The sequence below is a fragment of the Hirundo rustica genome, chromosome 9, assembly GCF_015227805.2.
Source record: "Hirundo rustica isolate bHirRus1 chromosome 9, bHirRus1.pri.v3, whole genome shotgun sequence".
NCBI lineage: Eukaryota > Metazoa > Chordata > Aves > Passeriformes > Hirundinidae > Hirundo > Hirundo rustica.
In genome coordinates this window covers 29,860,566-29,874,413 of record NC_053458.1, presented here as the reverse complement: position 1 = coordinate 29,874,413, position 13,848 = coordinate 29,860,566, and the positions used below count along the sequence as shown (strand labels likewise).

Sequence of the window (13,848 nt, the reverse complement as noted above, 5' to 3'; positions counted from 1 at the left end):
ATCACAGAAGCACTTCCTGCTCTGAAAACAAACCTGCATTTTGTGTAGAGGCTGTGCTCGTACAAGGAAGCCGCGTTAGGCATTGTGATAATGCTGTCAATCTGTTTCCCTGTCTCACAGCAGCACAACTTTGACACCTCTACAGCAAATCTGTTAGCTCATGCTTCCCTGGAATTTTATCAGGGAATCACTTCAGTACCCTCTCTTTCTGAAAGTGGTAATGTTGTCTTAGAAACCAAACATGCGAGTTGTAATGCTAGCTGTGTGTTGGTGTGTGAGGTGGTGCTGTAGCTACAAATGTTAAAGGATATGAACAAGGCAAGGTTTGCTGCTATCTTTTCACTCTGACTGGTATTTTAGGGAGATGGGTGCTGCTGCTTCTGTCTTGATTTTCCTTCATGTGCAAGACTCTCTGCTTTAAGTAACTTTATCTTGTGTGTTGTTGTTATTGGAGAAGTGAAACACCACCTGGTGCTTGTCCTAAAACACAATTAGTCCAAAATGTCTGACCTGGGGGTGTTGTTCCCCTTAATGTCAGAGATGACATCTCAGATGTGGTTTTTAATGCAAATGAAAGGTGGCATTTGAGGCTTTACCTCTTGGCCAATGGTGTTAGTAATGACAAAAGTCAGATTTTACTGATGGCATGTTACACTTGACTGTTTACTTAAACAGTGAACCATATTAAGGAACACAGTCACACTGATATCTAGCACTTCTCCTGGGGGATAAAAGGAGTGGGAACAGCCAGGTCTGAGCACAGGATTACTGTCCAACTTGCCATTCAGCCTGTCTTAGAGCTGATCATGATATTTTACTAATAGCTGTGACTGACTGCCTTCTCTGTTGTCAGTGTAGAGGCCTCCAGACAAACTAACTTTACGTCTGGTTAAGATAAAACCCTGATAAAAAATCAGCACACTTGGAAATGACCTTCTAAGGGTCGTTCTGATTGCTGCTTCAAGGATGAATATGTTTAGGGACCTTGGAAAGATTTGCAGAGTTGCTGATGAAAAATAAAATCCAGCACGCTCTCAGCTGTTGACTGCCTTACCGACCCTAAAATATGTGCTCGTAGTTTATGAACTTCCTGCAGCTTTGATTTGAGTTTAGTGGGACCCTATCAGAAGTCAGAAACGCTATTGAAAAACTGGTGTCTGATCTACTGTATGCTGTACTTTTTGTGTTTTCAGACATGCAACTAAAAATAGTCAATATGTGCTTTCCTTCCTTAGGCTGGGTTGATGTCGACCACGTGATAACAAGGAAAATGCAGCTCATAGCGGAAGCTGAGGTAAGCACAGTGCTTGCTTGTGGTGGGGAGCAGGACAATTGACCCTGGAAGTGTTTGTGGAGAGTCACTGGCCCTGGGACACAGATAGCCCTATTCAGTCCTACTTTGAGTGCAGTGACTTTTCCACAGCCCTCTTTCTCTCTCCCGCTTTGCACAAGAGGGGTAGTGTTACCTAATGAGGTTCTGTCTTACTTGACCCCAAGAGATTGAAGTCCAAAGATAAGAATGAACTTTGAGACCTGTAAATAAAATAGAAATGGCCTTACCACTAACTTTTGGCAGTGTGATGATTAGCCAGCCTGCTTGCACATATTGAGCCTTTAAAATGCTCTGTGTGCTGCTATCCATTGAATAAAGGGCAGCACGGAGCCTGTATCCCACAGCTTCTGCTGCCCTGCCTTCCTGAGCTTTGGGCTCATTCTTTTTGTCAGTGAACAATATCCTCAAAGAAAATAGCACTGGGTGTTTCTGGCATCATCTGCATCTGTGTGGGTTTCCTTTGTCTTAGATTATATTAAGGTGATTTATGCCCAAATTAAATGAAATTGGCTAAGGATGAACTGCACACTCCTTGTTAACCATTGTTTTGTGGCACCCATGTCCTTTAGGGTGAATTGCCCTGCACTCTTGCATCATTTTATTGCAGAAAATTCTGTGGTAAATCCGAAGTAATCTAATTGTGCCAGCTTGACATGAATAGTAGGGAGTGGATACTTTGAAGACAGAGAAAAATACCTTGCACTTTTGAGATACTTTTCTGTTTCACACTTTTTTTTTTCTTTTTCTCGCCAACACAATAGGTGGTGTGTCATTTATAACAGGTATAACTAAAGTGTATTTAAATAGTCTTCAGCAAAAGGTGTGTTGCCTTTTTTTGCTGAAACTTGTAAAATTCAGCCCTTTAGAGGGTGGTCAGCTCAGAATTTTGTTTTGGATGTTGTCTTACCCTGTTTATCCTGACTGAGAACAGGAGATCAAGCCTGGTAACTTCTCTGCAGACAAAACAGTTGTTAATCACTGTGCTGGCAGTGGTTGTTTGCAGAAGGCTTTCACTGTAAAGCACGAGAAGCTTTGGAAGTTCCGGGGAGCACTAGCTGGTTGCAAGAGGACAACTTGACCTTGGATTTCTTTCTTCAGGAGTGTCTCTTGTTCCCTTTTTTTTCCTCGTCACCAGTTTTGAGACCCAGTTTAAAAAAAAAAAAAAAGTGATTTCTTACCCAAAAAGAGAATCCTAGAAAACCAGTGGTGTTTCAGTTGCTGAAGTTTCTCCCAAAACACAGGAGTTCAGATTTTAAGCTTTGAGTTAGGCAGCTTGCAGATTTGTTTCAGGTGCCTCAAGGCTGAGGAGGGAAAAAAGACCACCCTACTGCAAAATACCTGAGAATTCCTGGAGTGCTGGGCTCTTTTGTTGTGGGAACCACTGAACAGAGGCTTGGATTGCACTTTACCTTTTCTGTGATAGGTATCTAAATTCTAGGCAGATGCTTGGCTTGTGAAAAGGCGGGTCAAGGTGTAAATGGGATTTGTAGGAGCTGGGTGTTACTCGTGCATAGGAGGTCTTCAAGCATCTGCCCTCTAAAAGTGCAGTCCTTTATTTGTTCTAAACGGGGTTGAGAAGGGTGTGTTCTGTCACTAGGTCAGAGCTGGGTGTTGCCACGTGTCAGTGACAAAAATGACTAAATCTGTTAAAATGAGTAAAGTTCTGAGGAACTGTTGCAACTTTAAGGGTTACTTCTCTCACCCTCTGAATGACTTGTCATCAATTTTTTATTATTGGCCAGCTTCTGCTTTTGATGGCATAGCAATTTTTAAGGGTTTTTGATTTGTAATTACAGTTAGTTACAATTACTGTAGGGTCTGTCCTCTGGTTTGTATTTTATTTAGTCTTTTAAGATCCCATGCCCTGCTCTCCCAAACCAAATGTGCACATGTTGGTATCAACCCTGGAGGGCTGTGTTCGGAGGAAGCAATCTCAGCAGAGTGCCAGCCAAAAGGAAGAGATACTTGAAGGAAATATCACCTGCTAAAGCCTCACCTGAGGAGAGATTAGGCTAAGAAAGGGGAGACTATTTAAAAAAAGAAAAAAAAACAAACAAAGCGCTTAATGGGAATGAATAGTGCTTTGTTTTGCATGGCAATATGAGCACTCCAACAGAAGGAGGAACACCTATTTGACAATTTCATAGGGATATGTGCATGTATGCTGTAAAATTAGGCTGTACCAGAGAGCACCAGTGTCTTCTGTTATAGGTTATATTCACAAGTACTCGATATTTGTTGTTTATTTTTTCTCCTGTTTTTAAAGGAACAAGTTCATATCTCTTGCAGAGACAATCCCCTGCCTCTCAGGAAAGCAATATCTAAAAGTAGCTAGATCCTAAGAATTTGGTTAAGCACTGGTGAAGCTTATTTAGTCCATTCTGGAAGCTGCCAAATAGGAGAAAAATGTTTTTTAACATTAAATATTGATCTGCTCCTTCTCCTACTGCAGCTTTTGTTTCAAGAGATCTCTCCGGATCTGAGCACTATAAAATGAGAGGAATGCAGAGTTCTGATCCATTGTGACTTCAGGGTCTTCTGCTTGTATGTGGTCTCACTTCAGATTGTCTTGTATTTTCCGCCAGAGAGTTAAAATTACTTGGCTGTTGTCACATTGAATAGGAGCGTTTTGTAAGAATACATCATCTGTTCATGTGTTTTATAGGATCATGGAATAGTTTGGGTTGGAAAGGACCTTAAAGATCATCCAGTTCCATCCCCTGCCATGGGCAGGGATATCTCCCACTAGACCAGATTGCTCAGTGCCCCATCCAGCCTGGCCTTGGACACTCCCAGGGATCCAGGGGCAGCCACAGCTTCTCTGGGCACCCTGTGCCAGGGCCTCACCATCTTCACAGGGAAGAATTTTTTCCTAATATCTGATTTAAACCTACTCTCCACCAGTTTGAAGCCCCTGCCCTTTGTCCTGTCACTACAGTTCCTCATGAAGATCCCTCTCTGACTTCCCTGTAGATCCTTTTCAGACCTTGGCAGGTGCTGTGAGGTCTCCACACAACCCTCTCTTTTCCAGAAACCTCCTTGAAAACAGTTTTGTTTTGTTTTGTTTTTTTCCTTTTCAACCTTCAAGATGAGAAAGTAGATAGGAGTTGGGAATTCTGATTTGGAAAACAAATGTGTTTCTGGAGCAGCTGATCAGTAGGAAGAGCAGATGAAATGATGGCATGTAATTATCATGCAGGAAGACTTTGCACCATGAATCTGGAGGCAAACTGGAAAAATCCCAGGCAAAGGATGGTCAGACAAACATGGCTGGTAAACACTTGCATTAAGAAAACAGAACATAATGTGCAATTAGATTTTAAATAATTCCTTGAAACTTGCCTTTTGCCTGTGCTGAAGGTGATGGCTGCCTGGCAGAGTGATCAGGAGCTCAGGGTTTGGCTCTCAGCTGTGCTTCATCACTGGGCTCATCACATTTAGTGTTGGAGGACTAAATGCTAAGGAGCTAAATTCTCAGAACTCTGATAAGTCTTCTAAAAGGCCACAGCAGTTCTGTGTTGATTCTGATGGAGAAGATAAATGTTATTCAAAGTCCTCTGGCCTGAGGTGTATGAACAGGCCAGGATAAACCCTGGTCTTATCCAGGTAGGCTCCAGCTCTTGGCCCATGGTACAGAAATGTTTTCTTAATGCCTTGCTCTGTCCTGCTCCAGGAAAAAAAAGGAATATAAATATTTTATGATAATGTAGCCAGCAAGTTAAACAGTTTACTGCTGTGGTTTTACTCTGTCAGCAACTGAAGCCAGCTTTCATGAAGGAGGTGGACAGTCACTTCACAGAGTTTGTGAACAGTTTGGTGGCAAAATCGGCGCTCCTGGATTCCTCATCTCCAGCCTCCCTTTTCCCAGCTTCCTGCGCAGAGAAGGAACTGCACAAAGCCAAGTAAGTCCCTTTTAAGCTGTTGCTAAAGCAAGGTTATGTTTCCTGGAAGCTTTATTTCCCTTTTTTTCCCCCTCAAATGTTCTCTTCTTTGTTTGCAGGAATTCAAGAGCCCCTCCAGAACATGGGAAAATCTTTACTGCCAGGAGGTCTCTCTTGGAGTGAGTAACTTGCTTAATCAAAGTAATTTCATCAAATTCACTGAAAATACCCTTGATAGCAAACTAATGAGCCTTTGCTTTGAGGTACTTTCCCTGCCACCACCCACAGTCTTATGTTCAGATCCATGGGGATTAATCTGTTCAAGCTTCTCTCTTTCTAAAATATCTATACTACATCTTGCAAATATAAACCTTAATTACAGCCCTCTCAGTACCACTGGGATCTTGGCTAATTATCCTTTGTCTGAGGATAAGCTGAGGAAGTGTCTGTGTCTGTGGCACCCCAGTTGTACCTTAACTCTGGTCTCTCCCTTAGTGAGCTGTTTGAAGTGAGTCACATCAGGACAATCTACCACATGTTCATCGCTCTTCTCATTGTCTTCATCCTCAGTACACTTCTAGTGGACTTCATTGATGAAGGAAGGTAAGAACACCTTGGAAGGACAGGGATAAGTGCTGGGAATAGCTCTCCCAGAGTGCCAGATGCACGTGAAACTGCAGGATGGTGCAGAAAGAAGAGGAAATCCTTCTTGGGGTGTTGTTGGAAGTGTGGGTTTCAACTTGGCATACTTAGAATACGTGGAATTCCTGTTGAGAGGGTAGGACCATTTCAAATTGGAAAGCTGGATTTTAGGAAAACACTGCTAACTGATGTGTTACCTGAGGATTGCGGCCATACAGGTCAGCCTAACGTGCTTAGTTTATCACAAGGCTGGCAAAAGGGAATGTGGAGTACTTTGGTTGAGTGTCTTTAATGAGACAGCAGCTTTCAGCTGCTTGTGTTGCTTGAAAAAGAACGCTGCTTAGAAAACCTTTAAATACTTGAGCAGTCCTTCCTGTGTTTAAAAATGACAGTTCTGGAACACTGTACTTGTACTTAAATAAAAATAGAACTTTGTTTTTCCTGGGGAACAATCTCAAGGATGTTGGCAGAGCCTCTGCTAAGACAGTGCTTTGCAGGCAGCCAGTTGTGAACAAGATTGTGTAAGACTGCTTTCCTCACACTTACTTGTTGCTTAAATAGTATTTTGGCAAGCTGTATCTCATGTACACAAGTAGGATTACATGCTTATCTTGCTGATTATCTGCTCTTCAGTGTACAAAACCAGAGGTGTATCTTGATTATAATCATTGTCCTGTACCAGTCTGGGTATAAGAACAGGCTCATGTGCTACTGAATGTTGTTTAGCTGATCCTTACTAATCTCTGGACATTGGGGGAGAATGGGAATTTACATTAAAACCAACTAGGGCTTGATACCCTGATTACTGTAAAAATATCATCTGTGGGTTTTGCTAGATCTGATAATTTGGATCCAGTTTGCAATTGAGTTTCCACCTGAGAAGGAATAACTTTTGCTGGTGTATTAGGTGCTGTCATCTTCTCTGGTCTTAGTTTAGAGGAGCAGCCTGTTGTAGCAATAAGCTCTGATGAGTGTGAGAGGCAGTAAAGTTGATCAGCTTTTTGTTTATGTCCTTATGTTTTAAGCTTGATTAATGGACTAAAGCACCTGGTGCACACCAGTTGGTCATATTTGGACTGACCTTCTAACAACTCTGAGCCTTTTGGGTGACTTCTAAACTGAATCCCTGTGGAATTCCCACAAAAAAGGGATTAAGCTAGGTTTGAGTGCCGGATATTAAAATACCCCATGACTACAGAGGCAGGGAAAAAGCCTCTTTAGGCTTAAACCCCTGGGAAAAACTGAGTCTCAGTGCAGTAGTGATGATGTCCTGGGAGTGTTCCCCAAAAGCTCTCATGGACCCTGGTTCAGCAGTGGATTGTTTAGTCACGTGCTTGTTCTCAGGAGGGATGAGCTTGAGCCTGCTCTTAAAGCACATTCTGATCTTAGAGATGTGCTTAAGCCCTGTGGGATTTGAAGGTAAGCTGTGCCTGACAGCACTGATGGCATCAGCTCTTCTCTTATTTTCTGGGATACTTGAGGGTGGCCACTTGAAGCTGCCACAGACAGCCCGGAGCTGAAATTGCCACGGTTGTTTCCATCCAGACTGTCAAACAGTTATGATCTGGAAGCTTTGTGTATTGTAGGCATTTATTGGAGTAGAAGTATTTCTAATCAAAGAATGGATACTCAAAAATTGTCTCTTTCCTTGTGCCTTCTAGGCTGGTCCTCGGATTTGATCTGCTGGTCTTTGTTTTTGGAAAGTTCCCGATTGTCTTCTGTACTTGGCTGTGCATGTTCAGTGCCACAGTAGTTGTTCCATACAACCTTTTTGTCTGGTGGGCCCAAGGCTATTCCAGTTCCTCCCATCGTGCAATCCACTCTTTTTTCTATGGGATGCTGTTCACCCTCTTCCAAATAGCTGGGCTTGGGTTTGGACCAACCTATGTTGCTGTAGCCTATGCCCTGCCTCCAGCTTCCCGCTTCATTGTCATACTGGAACAGGTAAGTCCCTACCTGTGTCCTAGGATACGCTGAATTTTATTTTCAAAGTGGAAAGGGTGACTTTGAAAGTGGCTCCTTTCCTGAAGGAGTCAAATGTTGCTTTTATTTGTTAAATTTAGCCAAGGCCCTGGATGCAGTATCTCTGAGACTTGAGGACAGTTACATGCAGCAAATCAAATAAGAAAGAGTAGGGAATAAACTTCATTTTGACCTGGAAACCACCTGTGGGTTTTTACCCAGTATTTAAGATTTTACTGTGGGTTTTACTGAAATTCCATTTATTTCTGGTTGTCTCATGAATGCTAAGTGCTTAAAACCAATTTTAAGGACATGTGCCTCCTCTTTAAAAAACAAAACCAAAAAAGTACGTGGTCAAGAAGTGGTTCCTGTTGGCATTTCTGTTCTCGAGAATCAATTGTCTTGGCTCTGTAATCAGAACTTGTTTGGAAGTGGAATTTCTTTTGTGGTGGGGAGCAGGGGAAGAGTGCAAGAGTGGAGTTCTGGTCAGACCATCACGTTAAAACAAGGATGGTCAGGGATGAGTTTTAAGAATTAACTTTGGACTGCCCCTTTGGTTCTTCAGTATTTAAAACAAAATTAAAATAACCTGCTTGACAGCTGTGGACTATTTATGTGGGGCACCACCTTATACCCAGGTAGTCACAATTTCTGTACAACACATGTAACTTCAAGGAGTCATCTAGACTTTGAAACATCCTGCCTGCTGAAATGGAGAGGGGTTTCCCTTCCATTTTAAGTTAATGTTTGCTGATTAGTGACTTGCTGGTGTTATTCAGAGTCCTTGTGTGTGTGTGTGGTCCTGCAAGTGTAGATGAGATGTGTTTTGACTCCTGAGCCGTGGTTGCTGCTGCTGCATGTTTCCCCTTGCAGAGTTTGGAATTCATGTCAGTTGAACAGGCTTGTGGGCAGAGGAAGCAGCCCTTTCCTTGTAAAAGGGCTAAATGGGAAAGAAACCAAGGTGCTGAAGGTGTTGCTGAAAAATGCTTTCCAGTCTTGACTGGAAAGTTGTGAAAATGAGAGCGCTAAGCTGCTCTTCTCTTGGCCTTACAGGTTCGTCTTGTGATGAAGGCTCATTCCTTCATCCGGGAGAACGTACCCAGAGTCCTGTCCTCGGTGAAGGACAAGTCTGGTGAGTAACTTGCCCTGCTTCATTTCACACAGGCAGCTCTAGCTTTCCTCCCATTGCTTTGAGCTGTCCTCATGAGTGGGATTTGAATAAGTGACTTTGGATAGGGAGGTCAAAGGTTCTGCATTATAATTTCAGTCTGAACCTTTTCATTTACATTCAGTTGTATTAGACAACAAGCTAGACTGTTGTTCAGGTCTAAGTCCTCGCTGGATCTTAAGTCTTTGTTCTCCAGGATTCCCTGTTCTACTTTCAGGAGTAAAAGGTGTCTAGATGTTGCCTGCAGATCTCCAGCTCAGTGCTCCAGTTGAAGTGACAGCAATCATAGAACAAAAGGTCTTTTAAGCAAGGCGTGCTAGAGCTGAGTGGACTGAACCCACGTGTTGACAGGAAAGGAAATGTGACACCAAGGTGTTAGCAGATAGTTGGTTACCCTCAGTTATTAACTGTCCTCCATGCACGCCATCTGAAAGGTCCAGTTTGTTCTATTCCCTGCAAATCCCATACCTTTAGTTCCAGACAGAGGTTTCTGAGCTGAGAAGGGTTCTGTTTTGTGAAAGGATACTGGAGAAATGGAACTGTCAGTAAAAAGATTGAGGAGTGTTATTTTGTTTTTTATTTCCCCCTCTCCCCAGGCACAGTACATATCCCCAGAATTTCTCAGTACCTGTACTTCCTCTTTGCTCCCACCCTCATCTACAGAGACAACTATCCCAGGTAATGTGAGCAACAGCAGAACACTAAAGTAATCTGAAAACCGAAGCCAACATTAAGCACCCCAGGGTGTGATCAGTTCATAAATTAGTTTTCATAAAGATATGGTTAAGCCGGCAAGGGCAGGACTTGCTCATGGAGTTCTGCTTTTATTTCTTTGGGAAACTCACTTGATGTTAAACTAATTAAGAACTTGCTGCAGCTTATGTAGTGATAGACAGTTCCTGCAATAGGAACCTGTGTGTTTTATGTGGTGCTAATAAGCAGCCCTGTCTCTGAGTTTGAGGCTGAAGCCTTTAGAAGTGAGAGCTCCCACACTCTTGTGTACGTTGCTGGGTTGCACTTTGGCAGTGTGACGTCAGCAGTTCTTCACACAGCTCTCGGCAGACCCCACCTCCTATGGAACTGTACAGTGCTGCCCTCCAATACCTTCCCATTTATGGAATTGCTGGAGTTCTGCTCTAGTTGAAAGTGAGGAACCAGCAATTTGGGCAGACATCCCTTGGATGTCAGGGCATTAAGAATTCTGAAATTCAAAAGCCCTTTTTTTTTTTTTAAGAGAATACATCAGAAAAATTGTAAAATCCTTCAAGTAATTGAAGGGAGGGGGTTGCTGCCTTGATGTCCTATTTTGCTATGATATCCTGTTCTTTTTCCTAGGAATCCCACAATAAGATGGGGCTACGTAGCTACCAAATTTGCACAGGTGAGTGGTGCAGCTTTCTGCAGAATCCACTCTTGGAGATCATCTAAGATGTGTTGTTCAACAGCTCTCTTTGGTGTTAAATCACTCTGCTTGGCATAGGCCTACCTTATTGGTAGAATACTTTTCAGTGACTAACAAATAAACTGTGATTTTGCTGCACTAATGGTTGTGCCAAAGAAAGAAAAAAATTAAAATCTATGCTTAAACAAGCCTCCAGATAAAAAAAAAAACAACCTGCCTGTGTATGTGTAGATCAACACCGTGCCCTCTTTCTTCACCCTGATTGTAGTGCACTGGCACAGCTTCTTCTCTGAAGATATTCAGAGCAATTTTGAAATAACGAGACCTGGAGTCCAAATCCTCAGTGCTTATTTGAGTTCAAGGTTGACTGGTTCTTCACATTTGTGGCCATGAACTCCAGTAGCTTCTTCTTAGCTTTCCAAGTAATGGATTTGTGTGACTGAAACCTTTGCTGTCACACAATGCATTTATGGTTTAAAGAGCAAAACAATTTTTAAAAAAGGCAGCATGAGCAGGCCTTTGGCTGCTTGCTGTTGGACAAAGAGGATGACAGAGCACACACCTGCCTTACATCAGAGTATTTCAACAGTGACTGGCGTTTTGACCTCAACATCCACAACATCAGTTCATGAGCCAGAGAAAGCCTGAGGTGCTTTGGCCTGTAAATGTCTCCTTTGGAATGAAAAAAATCTAATATTAAAGCTTATTTTTAACTACAGTAAGTACTTTTCCATTATTTTTGCCCTTTCCTTGGATATAGATCAAAGGAACTTTTCCCCACTTTGGCAGTGGCATGGATTTTTGGTGTCAAAACATGTGAGTTGATAGGACTGGGAAAAACTGACAGCTGCTGTAATAGAAAAGAGAAGTTGATTTTGCTGCTGGCTGTCAGCATGCTCCAGGGATTGCTGTGGCTTTCTTTCTGCCTGGATCCTTAGGGAGGTTTATTGGCAGCAGTGTAAAATAAATTATTTTGGCTTGTGTTGGCAGCTGCTGTTCTCTCCTGGAGCTGGCAAGTGGTGATGTGTTAATTGTGCGCTCCTGTTATAAAGTCAGAATTTGGGGTATTTTTGTTCCAGGTGCTTGGTTCACTTTTCTATGCCTACTACATCTTTGTGAGACTCTGCATTCCTCAGTTTCGCAACAGCAGTCAGGAAACCTTCAACCTTCGAGGGCTGGTCCTCTGTATCTTCAACTCCATCCTGCCAGGTAAGGCCCAGATCCACGAGGGACTTTTATCTTTGCGGAAGAGGTGGAAGGGAGAAGCGTTTCATTTGTTTCATGACAGGCAGAGGTCAGCAAAGGAGATCTTGTGGGCAGACTGCGGCATTAAGGGGTAAAACCTCAAAACCAGCAGTGCAGAATGAAAGCTGGGTTTGAATTTAATTGTCTTCAAATCAAGTTGCAGGCTGTGGGGCAGCCTTGCTGCTGACCTCTGGGGCGAGCAGGGCCCGGTGTGGTGAGAAGCTGAAATACTGTTGTGCTGCCTGTAGAGAACCGTAGAGCTCATCTGTGTCAGTGCCTGTAAGAGCAGGTTTTGACTGTGTTAGGTGCTCTTGCTTGTGGCTGAGAGGGAACACTACAGAACTGGTGTGGATGTCCCTTGTTCCCAGGTGTGCTGATTCTCTTCCTGGTGTTCTTTGCGTTCCTTCACTGTTGGCTCAACGCCTTTGCCGAGATGCTGCGCTTCGCAGACAGGATGTTCTACAAGGTGAGAGGCAGGAGCTGTAGTTTATGAAGCTTCTGAAAGTCATTGTCATAATGAAAAAAACCAGAAGGAAACTGCAAACTGTTTTACCAAATAAAGTAACTGTGGGATTTTGCTTGGTTTATGCTGTTAAGTCTTATGCTTGTTGCTGTGCTGTAGAACAGATTTGATTTCTGCAGAGTTGCTTTAAGGTGAAACACCCTGTGCACAAACAGAAGCAGCCACCAGACCTACCCAATAGCTCCATTAGCCCTCTTTTAGTTCTTTTATCAGCCACTGCAGTATGGGATAAAACCAGACCTTGATACATCAAGTAGAATGTTGAAAGTGCCATGGAAAGTTTGGTCAAATTGTTATGTTAGCTTGGTATTATTTTGTTCAATATTTTTCAGTTTGATAGCCTAGAAAAGCCCTCTAGAATGTTTTCTAGTTAATTAGATTTATAGTCTTTCAATTGTGCTTTCAGGACTGGTGGAATTCCACATCCTATGCAAACTACTACAGAACCTGGAACGTGGTAGTACATGACTGGCTCTATTACTATGCCTACAGGGACTTCCTTTGGGTGAGTAACAAGCAGATGTGTTCTTTTGTCAATTAAACTTTCAACTACTGGGCAAAACGGTACATTTGTCAAGATGCAGCATCCTCATCTGTTTAGAAGCATAAAAATGTTTCGTGTCAGCTGTTGTGGGGAGCCACTGTGCTTTTAGAGAGATCCATTGCTTATTCCCAAGTCCTTAATGTGTGCATAACGTGGGGCTGAGATGCAGGAATGCAGGGACCGCCTCAGCAGTCAGAACTCACGTTGCACTGTTTCCATGAGCTGTGGTAGCTATTTAATGAGAGGGTGCAGCACAAGTACTAATGCAGGGAACCAGAAATATGCCTGAAGAGAAACACCTGAACCCCAAGGTGCTCTGTAAGGCACTTAGCATTTCACATCTGCCTCTTGGCTGGAGGAGAACCTTCCTAGCTCAGGGAAGAAAATCCACTGTGTTGCAACAACCAAACAAAAACCATAGCAGAGTAGCTCCTAATACTTGGCATTCTTCTCTCTCCCAGTTTTTTGGTAAGAAGTTCAGAGCAGCAGCCATGCTGTCTGTGTTCACCGTGTCAGCTGCTGTGCACGAGTATGTCCTCAGCATCTGCTTTGGCTTCTTCTATCCAGTTCTCTTCTGCCTGTTTTTATGCTTTGGAGGTAAGTTCCAAGTAAGAGAGTGTGGGAGTGGCTGTGGGGTTTGTGGCTTTTTCTAGAGAAGCGTGCTTTGTGCTTTTGATAATGAGGCCAGCTGTTCCTTCAGCACTAACACACGGTATTGCTACCCAAGGGTTGCAATTGTGAGCCCGAGCTTGGTGAATGGTTTTTTTTTCTGTAGATGCACTCCTATATACACACAGAGGATTTGGAAACGTGGGGCATAGGTGATCAAGGTCTTGGTGGTGAGAAGAGAGATCTTTGTGATACGCTGCTGTTCCTGTGACGATGCACAGAGGTTAACAGCACTGCTTCCTCTTTGCCGAGCTGTGGTTCAAATGCTCTGTGTCAGCAGCTTGTCAGTCTTCCTCCATAAAGTCACAGTTCAAGGCAACTACTACTTCACTACTGCAGTGAGGAAGAACCCATTTAGAAGTCAGAGCTCTTGCTTTTCTGTTTGTGTTTTGTGTTAGAGGGCTCTATTAAACTCTAGGCCACCCCTCCATGTCTTGGTGGCCAGTGTAGCACGAATAATGTTGGTCCCCAGAGGCACA

General features: G+C 43.1%; 1 protein-coding gene across 4 annotated transcripts in view; it reads left to right on the top strand.

The window, feature by feature from the left end:
- The window catches only part of SOAT1 (sterol O-acyltransferase 1), a 42,702-nt gene that overhangs the window by 24,355 nt on the left and 4,499 nt on the right, over positions 1-13,848 (top strand). For all 4 annotated transcript variants that reach the window (XM_040072541.2, XM_040072543.2, XM_040072540.2 and 1 more), the window contains exons 3-14: positions 1,236-1,294; positions 5,087-5,235; positions 5,334-5,393; positions 5,710-5,817; positions 7,518-7,800; positions 8,872-8,950; positions 9,583-9,664; positions 10,322-10,367; positions 11,468-11,597; positions 12,002-12,099; positions 12,563-12,661; positions 13,162-13,297. In XM_040072541.2, the coding sequence (XP_039928475.1) occupies positions 1,236-1,294; positions 5,087-5,235; positions 5,334-5,393; positions 5,710-5,817; positions 7,518-7,800; positions 8,872-8,950; positions 9,583-9,664; positions 10,322-10,367; positions 11,468-11,597; positions 12,002-12,099; positions 12,563-12,661; positions 13,162-13,297 (1,329 nt within the window). The remainder of the gene's footprint in view (positions 1-1,235; positions 1,295-5,086; positions 5,236-5,333; positions 5,394-5,709; positions 5,818-7,517; positions 7,801-8,871; positions 8,951-9,582; positions 9,665-10,321; positions 10,368-11,467; positions 11,598-12,001; positions 12,100-12,562; positions 12,662-13,161; positions 13,298-13,848) is intronic.